Source organism: Enoplosus armatus, chromosome 8, assembly GCF_043641665.1.
Source record: "Enoplosus armatus isolate fEnoArm2 chromosome 8, fEnoArm2.hap1, whole genome shotgun sequence".
NCBI lineage: Eukaryota > Metazoa > Chordata > Actinopteri > Centrarchiformes > Enoplosidae > Enoplosus > Enoplosus armatus.
Genome location: NC_092187.1, coordinates 16,615,547 through 16,626,471, shown reverse-complemented (window position 1 = coordinate 16,626,471; position 10,925 = coordinate 16,615,547). Strand labels below are relative to the sequence as shown.

The following is a 10,925-nucleotide window of genomic DNA, read 5'->3' as shown; positions in this document are numbered from 1 at the left end:
TGTGTGTGGACAGATTTAGTCAACGTGATAGCATCACAACCATTCAAGATGCAGTCACAAAACTTTACAGGTGTGTAGTTGAGACAAAATGAAGGCCGAGTTCAAAGATGGGTGTGACCGAGCAAGAGCATCAGATGTAGTGTAGGGGGGTAAGAAGTAGGGAAGGGAACATTGGCCCCCCACTTTATGCCCCTGGCCCACATTCATTTTAAGTTGAGGATCACTGTAACCCAGTATGAGTACTTAGTACTCACGTAATAATGTAGTGATGACTACTGAGTACTCAGTATGGGTTGGGTTGGAATGTCAACATGCTGAGAGGCGTTGCGGCTGGTGTGATCCCATCGTAAGATGGTCTCTAGTTTTATAAATCACTCCATTTTTCCCATCAATTACTGGAGCCCAGGGCCTGTTTTTCCAGTAACAACATTCTTTTGTCACTGAAAGTAACATTTAAAAGCAGCATCCATTCGGTTTACTTAATGATTTGCCTACAGCCAATATTTTAATCATCACTTCATCAACAGACACTTTACCTGTCTGTCTGCTGTACAAAAAAAATACAGTTTATAGTCTTTAGAATCATCACAACCACTGAGAGCGACACACACAGCATGCATTGAGTTAAAGGTTGTTTCCTTTTCTTACTCAGCAGTATACTGGCAGCTTAATAAAAACTGGACGGAAAATTTTCCTGCTCACATGTTATTCAGATCCCAGCCTAGCAGACAGCACTCTCTTCTCTCACCAGCAACTAAGACACAATGATGCAATTAAGGACTTTAATTTTCACATCCGTTATGCTCCCATGGATACTGTCTTCTGCAGCAAAAGATGAATACATGGAAGTAAGAAATATCTTTTGGGGTTTATACACTGTAAATGAGCGGGTGGAAGAAATGCATGATAGTCTTCAGTTGTGAGGAAAAATATGGCTGTTATGAAGATTTCTTCTTTTTACAGAGAGACATTGTAAACTTTCCAGACTATGATATCCTTCAAGACTCAGCTCTAAAAGCCGATGGTAAGGTTCGTTTAAACAGATAAATACTTTTCAACAACTGTTTCAAAGCCGATTATGCAACACTTGCCGAGGCATTCTTCCACATTTTTGTGAATGTAGCTAAAGCCCGTATTATGTAATAATGGGGCTGATCAAGTGTCCTCATCTAAACTGTGTGGAGCGCATTTTAAGCTGCACAGTCACATCACTGAGACCAACTAGTCGACTTATTCGAAAGACAAATTACAATTTTTTTTCTTTACTTTTGCTGTAAAAACAAGGTGATGAAACAACACTGTCGTCTTTTCAGAGCTGCCGACATGTCTGCTGTGTGTTTGCTTGAGTGGATCTGTTTACTGTGAGGAGGTGTCCCCTGAAATGTCAACTGTCCCAGCACTGCCAACGGAGACAGCATATCTCTATGCACGTTTCAACAAAATCACAAAAATAAGCAACAGAGACTTTGCAGACATGGGTAAATAAGTAATAATAGTAAGCCCACTGATTCTCCTCTTCAGTGAATGTCACCTTTCAAGCTCTCTCTCTCTCCCTTTGTTTTGTTTTTCTTCCGCAGCCACATTGAAAAGAATTGACCTAACTGGGAATCTCATCAGTGAGATAGATGATGGAGCGTTTTCAAAACTTCCCAACCTTGAGGAGCTCACTCTTGCAGAAAACAGACTGACTAAACTTCCCACGCTGCCCACCAAACTAGTATCATTCAATGCCAATTTCAACAGGCTTAGAACCCAGGGCGTGAAGGCAACTGCTTTTAAAGTAAGTTAGCAAACCAGCCTATCGATCTCATGTCAAAATATTGCCAGACATTATGTACTTTGCATGTGTTCAGCCTAATCCAAAATAGTGGTGTTTTGTTGTTGCAGAAACTGACGAGGCTGGCATATCTTTACCTTGGAAACAATGAACTGACTGCGGTGCCCCAACTTCCAGAGTCGCTTCACGTTGTGCACCTGCATGTGAGTTCATCTGTAATTCACTGCAATCACAGCAATTAATCAAAGTAGCTTAGTAGAAGCAATAAGATATTTTTTTTTCTGTCTTCGGAGCCTGTCGTAGCTACACGATGTGCCAATTTTGTGTCTTTGGATTGTGTCTGTTCTGCAGAACAACAGGATCTTAGCAATAACAGATGAGACGTTCTGCAAAGGTAACACCAGTCACTACATCCGGTCCAACATGTACCAGGTGAGACTGGATGGGAACCCCATCATGCTGTCAATGCACCCGAACAGCTTCATCTGTCTGCAGTCTCTCCCCATCGGATGGTATAATTGAAATGACCAAAGCATGCTTTTGACAAGAGGTAAACTTTGGGGGAAAAGTTCTGTGTAAAATGAAGGATGCAGATACACAGATAGAAAAAATACAGTTCTTAAGTTACGTTTTATATACTCAAATCTAACAACAGTTTTTTTATAATTAGACAGAAATGATGTAATTACAAGACAGCAAGATTTAAGCAAGTGGAACAAAGAGCTTGTGTTTTATCTGCCAGTATTAAACACATCCATGCAAAATCATCAGAGATGTCTTCACATAGAAAGACCCTTTTTGTATTTTTTCTTTTGTTACAATTTGGCTGAGACTGATTTGTCTTGGTAGGTGCTATGCAATGTTTTAAACGCAACACATCAACATAGACTTGTTGTCAAATCAATATGAGACCATTGTTATTATATTTCATCTGATCTCACACCAGTGGTATTACTACTGCTAATGTTTCTTAAACTGAAGATCATATGAACAATAAAACCTGCATGTTGGAAGCGATTTCTCCACCAGCCTTTCACTCTTGGCTCCTTAATAACATTCATAACTGTGATACGGTTGTTGTAGCCCAGTAAAATGAAGTCCATTCCAGCCTGTTGGAAACAAATAAGGGAGCGAGAGTCCAAGAATGCGTCCCTAGACGATACATGTGAAGTCCACATTAAATTCGACCATCATTCACTTGGCTGCAGGCTCATTAAGAACTATCAAACCATCTGATATCTTCTGCTGGTACTCCCGTTCTGATTGTTTTCTTCGGTAGACATCATCTGGAAAAACGAAAACAGACTTAAATGAGACACCTTTAATATAGGCAGTTTTGATGCAGTTAAAGCTGCAGTGAGTAAAAGAGTGACATATGGTGGACTACATTCTGAATGGTTGATGGTTTCCACCTGTCTTATCAACAATAGCCCTTTTCTACAGCAGACAATTTGGCTTGTCGTAGCAGGAAAAAGCACAGGTGTAACCAATAACATTAAAAATTACTGCATTCCATTTAGGTGAGCCAGTTCCAGGGTGTTTGCTCACTGGCATGACTTACTGGGACAATTCATGGAACTGAGCCATCTTTAAACTGCTATGACAAACCAAAATGTCTGCTGTGAAAAAAGGTCTAAATCCAAAGCAGCTGGAATTTAGTTATGATTTTAAAAAATAAAATAATTTCCACTTGTGCCTTTCCTACTGTGACATGTCAAATGCCCTGCTGTGAAAGAGGCCTTATCCTGCAGAAATTTTGCTAATCTGGAAAAAGTAAAGACAGTTTGCGACTACAGCAGCTATGAAATAAGGAAACTACTTACAAGCTGAGGAATTAAACTAGAATTTAAAGTATGTTTTTTGTAGAAGAAAACATTTTTGTGTATCCCTAAATGCCCTCGGAATACTATAGGATAAAATATGCAGGGCAGCTTTTTTCCCCCCTTTTCTTTTCTTTTTTTTTTAACACATTGAGTCCTTTTAGTTCTCCTGAAACGGCACTTTTGAGCACATCTGGTGAAAGTAAAGTGATATGTGAGTAGAAACACATTTTTCTTTTTAAATCTTTGGAGTGATCCAGCAGCATATTGACTCTCTGCAGGTGCAGCTACAGATATATCAATGCAATATCATGTGACATGCAGAGGTGTAAAGTATATTTACTCATTAACTGTCCCAAAGTACTAAGTTTGAGGTACTTATACTTAACTTGTTTTTTCTTTTTATGCTACTTTATAGTACAACTACTCCACTACATTTCAGCTGGAAATACAGTACAAAATGTATTTGACAGCTACTTACTTTGAAGGCTCATAAATGCATTTTACATGCGAAACATGTGACCAGTTTATAAAATAAAACTCAACATTACATCAAGTACTTAGTTCTGCCTCTTCCAGGTACGACATTAAAATGTTGCTTTCACATTAATGCATCAAGACTTCAAATCCCATGAAATAACATATTAGAGTTAAAACAATTAGTCAATTGATTAGTCGATCAAAAGAAAATTAGTAAAAAGTTTCTCAAATGTGAGGATTTTGCTGCTTTCCATTGTAAATTGAACATCTTTAGGTTTTGGACTGTTGGGCCAAAGAAGACATTTAAAGTTGTCACTTTGGGCTCTGAGAAAGTTGTGATGGGTATTTTAAATATTTACAAATATGATTATTAATAGTCAAAATTGCCGACCTATAATATATACATAATAACACAAGGTTAGTTAATGTTGAAAGTGGCCATTCTACATGATGAGTTATTTTATTTCTAACACTTGAAGTACACTAAGTATACTGTCCTTAAGTAAATATTTGACTGCAGGGGAATTATTTACATTGTGGTATTGCTAAAGAAAGTATTTTTCCACCACTGGTGATCTGTATCTTAATGTCATCTTGGATTTTTGTTGTCATATTATCATGATGTACAGTATGTTGTCTTTAACTCATTTTGCATCAAGGTTTAATGATATAAATTCCCACTAATGATTTGGTAGTTTATGGTATGACAGATGGTTACACCAAAGAATATCACTTAAATCGACACTGAGGTCAGATAAGTCAATGAATGAGAAATATATGCTGACATTTATTTCTCGGGTAGCAGCTGAAAATACACTGTCCTCCAGTAGTCTGACCATCTCACTGCCTGTACTGTGTACTTAAAAATACCTGTTTTTCCCTTTTTCCATATTCCCTAATGACACTGGAGCAGAGGAGAGGAGAGACTGCAGTATAGGAAAGTTTGAGGACACATTTGGAAGGTCAACAAGGGTGTTGTGTCTCAAATCTGTATACACACAGTCCTAACATAGGCCTGCTGTAACATCGTGGTAACGTAAACACGCTGTAAGTTACTGAAACATGCAACATGGCAAGGTCTCGTCGTGTAAAATGTTTAAAATTAAGTGAAGCAGCTTGCCAGACAGGAAGTACTTAATACACTCTATCGAGTCAGAATGTAATAATGCCAATCAGACAAGCAACTGCTCTCACGTTGAGAGTTTTTGTCTATTTGTTTTTAACGTTAACAGACCCTCTACAGAAAGCTAACTAAACGTTACATACGAAGGAACGGGGCTAACAGGTGTACCTATCATGCTAACATCAGCTAACAGCTAAATACCAAGTCAAACCAAGGCTTTACTATTGAACTCAGTTTGTCATTTCACACTCACAAAAAGTCTCTTTTCCTATCCTCACGTTGATCATGATCCACTCCATGACGCCTCCGATACAAAAAAAGATGGGAAGGAACCGGTACGTCCCAAGACGACGTTTGCCCGGGACAAGGCTCAGAAGATAGCTCAAGTTTTTACTCCTGTGTAACATCCTGTCTAACAGACGTACAGAAGTCGTGTCTCGATAAACAGTCTATGCAGTGGGGAAACTTGAGGTAAGCGGTGTCAAGTTATAGCGCAGGCATGGACCTCTGATATGTCCTTTACAAACGTTACGAGAGCAACGGAAGGGAGAGGGATCGCTCGTTTATGGACACGGCGTAATGCAAAGGAGCGGAGTCGTCTAGAATCTTGAGAAGGACCAATGGCAGCTCGACGTTGGAATTTAAAACGAACGCACCCAGGAAGAGAAGAGAAGAGAACATCCGGTTGTGTAATATGTGTATGAGCGTGTATGTTTATTCAAGTTATGTGGTAAAATGGGAGAGTTTTTGTTTAATCAGGAAACCACGAAACACTGTAAGATTTAGATAAATGTAAAAAATAAGCAGCTAAACAAGGGTTTAAAGGTCAGACGGTATTAATAGTTTTGCTAACATTTCTGTGCACACAGTGACTTAAGAGCATTTTAAAAAACAATCTGCCCGTTTATGCATAAGTAGCATAACAGAAACAATATAGATGTGTTTAAATGAGACAGGAATTGTGGACACAGTGGCATGTTATTTCTTCCTTGAAAGTTTTTGAATCAATAAATGACCACTGGTTCAGTATTGATACAAATACACTCTTTATGGTCAATATTGAATCCCTTTCCTTTTTGGACAGACATTTGTTAGTCGTGTATTTGCCATGTAGAAAATAATTAGGCAATGTCACTTCTGTTTAATGATACAGGGTTCAGTATATTATTAATTTAATTATTAATAATCAGTATTGTTTGACGGCTTTTGGTCTATGAAGTTCTGTCTATCCATGAGTAGTGATGCAAGGTTTTGAACCACTGACATAAAAGAAACAAGTTTGGCCTTAAGATATATTCACACTCAGAGCATGTATTTACAAAATGTACTTTACTAAAAATGTATCTGCATCTGCTGGGGTGATTGCATTATGATATACCCATTAATTCACTTATGTTTTTATTTTTTTATTTATCATTACCCTGGTATTTATATGAAAGATGAGACCTGCATCATGGACATTTTTACAATATTTTTGTATTTCAAAGATAAAGGCTGCATGTCAAATAAAATAAATATAGCCTGATGTGTTTGTCAAATCGATGAATTGACGGACGTTTCAGCATGTTTCTGGTTTTCTAATGGCTCTTCTATTGGGACTCAATAAATGATCTACAAAGTAGGTCACTGAGTGGAAATCAAATGATGCCGTAGGGTTGCACTGGCATACAAAATACAAATAAAAAAATATGTTTATGAGACACTTGATCCCACTTATTTTCAACCAGTGAATAATGAGAAGTGCAATTATTAAATCATTTTGTTTGTAGCACTCAAATTACTCAGAGAAATTTGTTTTTAAGCTGCCATCTTTCATTTGTGCTTTACAACAGGAAATGAGTGAAAGCATCCAACTGGCAGTGTGGCATATGTGAGGCCTACAGCTTTCCATTCACATCACCAGTATGAATGTAACTTTTCCAGAAAACATTTTGAAAAAAATATTTTAAAAGGGTTAATAGCACAATTCGTCACATATGCTATCTTATAAGTAACCTAATTTCCCCCGCCAAATAGCTCTAAAAATGCTTGCTTATAAGGAGCTTCTAAGTGTTTGGATGTTTGAATAGCTGTCATACAGTGGGAGCTGTAGTGCAAAATATCAATAAGGTAAAAAGCTCCACCATAAAGCAAAATGATTGACTGACAAATATACAAATGGGTTTATTTTAGCTGGAATGACCGAACACATCATATGAGCTCTAAAGTGTAACAGTATGACACAATACCGCAAAGCACACACAGCAAATACAAATACATACACAAGACACTCAGACACATGCAACATCGACTAGGGTCTTAAGAAATAGTACCATACATGGAGATAATAAAGAGCTAAGACTAATTTTAAGATCTACTGTAAACTCACCAGAAAGAAATTGGGCTAAAGATAATCAAGATTTATTATTATTATTATTAAAAAAAAAAGTACACTCCCAACAACTTGGGATCCAAAAAAGTTCCTTGTTCAGTGTCTCTAGTCATGAACAAGACAACTCATATATGGGGTACAAACTTTTTACAATGTCCTCTTTTCCCCTCAAATTGCGATTTAAATTTACACGAAGGCATGTTAAGATGTAGATTTGATACTGTATGTAGGCATACAGCCTCAAATCATGGCTACCTGTTTACAATCACTTTATTACTGACTTGAGAATAAACAGATGCAGGTATTGGAACCATATCAAATCACAATTATTCCTATAAAAATTAATGTACCCACATTAGCATCATTGGAGTATAATATAGTGTCCCTAAATAGATACAATCATTGCTAGAGCGTTTTTCTTCTTCATAAGGAATGCGGTTTTGTAGATCTTAACCTCAATGAAGTATTTATTTCTCAAGAAATGTCAAATATGTAGTAGAACAGATATGAAAGTGTTATACTAAGGTAATACTCTTGCACTCGAACAGGTGAATAAAACAAGAATTCACACTTTCATCGTTTTATGCTATTTGTCTGGACGTTGACCCTTGTGGACTGTTCCATATTGATCAAAATAAGCAAAGAAAATCATTAGTGTCAATTATTAGTGACACATTACTGAAACAGAGGTCAACTTTGTTTTGTTTGTCATGATTTGTGGAATATGAAGACCAATCAAACATCAATGTCTCCCACAACAACTGTGCTGTGACTCAGTCTTCAACTTTGTGAGCTGGTCTACAGAAAGTCCAGTGATGCTCCACCGTGTTCTCGTTCGCCCGCTCACTCATGTGATGCACACGCGTGTTGCGGATGGTGAAGCCTTGTTTCATTATGTAGTCCATGAGGTGAACCCTTAGGGACACCTCTTGATGGTAGTCACATGGTCCAAAGGTGAAGGACACCTGGCAGTCTCTGGTGTCCATCATGTGTTTGTTCCACTTGGTGAAGTTGTTGGAAATGCCTTCCAGCAGGCCGTGAACCTTCGTAGTTATGGTTAACTGCGTGATGATGACAGCGACTGGGTTGGAGTATTTTGACAGTTTCCGAGTGCTAGAGAGCTCCACAACCTGCTCGAAGATGTCGGGAGGGTACAACGGTTTGGGATCGCTAAGGCACTGGATGAGAGGCTCAATCTGGTAGAAGTCCACCTCTTTCCTTAAGAGGTCTGTCTCTGTGAAGTCCACGGGGAGGGTAAGCTCAGACGTCCGCAGGAAGTTCAGGATGTACCGGAAAAGAGTTCCATCGCGATCGATGAAATAATTCCCCTGGGAATCGCGGGTTGTGGGGAAATCTCCCCGGAACATGGCGCCCAGCATGGAGTCTGGATAGCGCTGCAGCGTGGATAAACTGGTGGTATACATGTGGCCTCCCACATTCAAGGTAACAGGAGTACTCATCTAGGGCAAAAAGGAACAGAGAAAACGATAAGAATCACATGTTTTCATCATCATGTTTTTGTGAGGTAAGTTAGCATCTGCACCCTGCAGTTGTAGCTGATAGCATGAACAGTGTGAATTTCAACTGCCAATTTCTTAGGTACGCCTAGCTAAAATAAATAGAGTGTAACACAATGACTCTGTTATAACTCCTGTAATTTGTGGTGCTGTGCTGTTGATTTGTATTGCATTATAGTGAGAAGTGTTGCTAATATTTTTGTCCACCTTATTTATACCAATATGGGTAGACTGAATATTACAAACACCTCTTAGTACACACAATACAATTCAATAGAATCACAAACTACAGCCTCCAAAATGATCAAAAAGTTGACTCCACACCTCTCTAAAAAAAGTTTAACCAAACTGCAGGGGTGTTGTATTAGAGCGCATTACTTGTAGATTCTAGATGTAAACTAAACTGGAGAGAATTGAACTTAAAAAAACATTTCTTCATCAGAAACAAACACCTGACCTCTTATTCTAGTCTGACTTCTATGCACATCTTACCCTATGGCCCCAGTCTCCATTATCCATTTGTAGAACAATACCCACTTGGTCAGAACCAAAATAGAGAGGGAACAGATACGGTTTTGGCTTACTTCAATTTCACCTGTGAAAAAACAGTCACGTTAACATGAGCTGTGACAAAGTTATGCACAGTATGAGGAACACAATCATGTAGTGTGACTCTGTGTGTGTTTGTGTTGGATTATCTGAGTAATGTTCTACCTGGGAGCCTGTTTACTTAGAAGGCGATGTTCACTTTGCGGATTAAAGAAACATACTGCATTCGAGCATTTGTGAGTGATGTCGTTTCCAGTCATGCAAATTGAGTAGATTGGACACATTTTATGTGTGCTTGCTGATAAACCAGCGGCCTGTTTTTGACAAAACGTTCTCACCGCAAGGTCCATTTAGTAGCTGTTCAGGAACTTTTGATATTACATTATCTTCTCCAGCAGTTGTAATTAAAACCAACATGAGTCCTGAAGTCCTTCAAGTGCTCAGGAAAAAAAAGGAAATCTGAACATCTGTATTTCCATGACATTTGGCAAACTCCATCTGCTGATGAAGATAATGTGATATGATAGAAAGCTCCTGAACAGCGACTAAGTTAGATTAGTTTTGTCAACTGCTGTTTCCAAGGGCAAGAATGAACTTTGAACTTAATTTGACTCTGACACATATTAGTCAGGAGCAGACGTCATTCATCGACATTAATGATAATGTCACTTAGCATTAATAGAAAGTGAAACCTGGCGCTACGTCATGAATATAAACCCATTCATTTACATTTCATAAGTTACCCAGTCATATAGCAACGGTGCGACTGAACTATCTAGCTATCTAACGAAGTGGAGAAGCCAGCTAATGTTTGTTTTATAGCTAGTGTTAAGAGTAACGTTAACGTTAGCTATCCAACAACCTCAGTGCATTTCACCCACTCTGTTATGTAAATGAAGCAAGCTCGCAAACGAGCTGATATTGCAAGCAACAAAAATCTATTTTTAAAAATAAGTTATGTTGTAAGTTGTAAATCCAGCTTGGTTACACTGCGGTACGTAGCGTTAAATACAATGCCAGTCAGTGGATACGTAGCCTACTAGCTAATTGCTAGCTAGCGAGCTAACAAAGCTAGCAGTCCACGAGCCATAGACGTTAGCTGCTGTTACTAACTAAGGTTAACGTCGGGATCTCAATTAGACTACCTGGAAGTAACATAGACGTTAAATCAAAGCCTCACCAGCTCGCTTTCTTGCCTACTTGTCTGTTTTGGTCCAAAAACAGCGGCCTGCGGTTGGCATTTAACGGTTCAGCCAGACAGTCACTGATGTTTGCCGCTGGTCGCACC

General features: G+C 38.5%; 3 protein-coding genes across 3 annotated transcripts; 1 reads left to right on the top strand and 2 right to left on the bottom strand.

The window, feature by feature from the left end:
- Positions 1-764: 764 nt before the first annotated feature.
- Positions 765-2,299, top strand: ognb (osteoglycin, paralog b). The gene is made up of 6 exons (XM_070910882.1): positions 765-867; positions 968-1,024; positions 1,314-1,478; positions 1,578-1,780; positions 1,888-1,980; positions 2,129-2,299. The coding sequence occupies exons 1-6, from the start codon at positions 765-767 to the stop codon at positions 2,297-2,299; spliced, it is 792 nt and encodes a 263-aa protein (XP_070766983.1).
- A 138-nt stretch (positions 2,300-2,437) lies between these two features.
- On the bottom strand, positions 2,438-5,711 carry LOC139289334 (ubiquinol-cytochrome c reductase complex assembly factor 5). Its single transcript, XM_070910914.1, has 2 exons — positions 5,454-5,711; positions 2,438-3,063 (listed from the first exon to the last, which is right to left on the bottom strand). Exons 1-2 carry the CDS (start codon positions 5,605-5,607, stop codon positions 2,972-2,974), a joined length of 246 nt encoding a protein of 81 aa, XP_070767015.1. The 5' UTR covers positions 5,608-5,711; the 3' UTR covers positions 2,438-2,971.
- A 2,555-nt stretch (positions 5,712-8,266) lies between these two features.
- On the bottom strand, positions 8,267-10,871 carry kctd6b (potassium channel tetramerization domain containing 6b). Its single transcript, XM_070910847.1, has 3 exons — positions 10,818-10,871; positions 9,581-9,683; positions 8,267-9,031 (listed from the first exon to the last, which is right to left on the bottom strand). Exons 2-3 carry the CDS (start codon positions 9,605-9,607, stop codon positions 8,345-8,347), a joined length of 714 nt encoding a protein of 237 aa, XP_070766948.1. The 5' UTR covers positions 9,608-9,683; positions 10,818-10,871; the 3' UTR covers positions 8,267-8,344.
- Between the last annotated feature and the right edge of the window lie 54 nt (positions 10,872-10,925).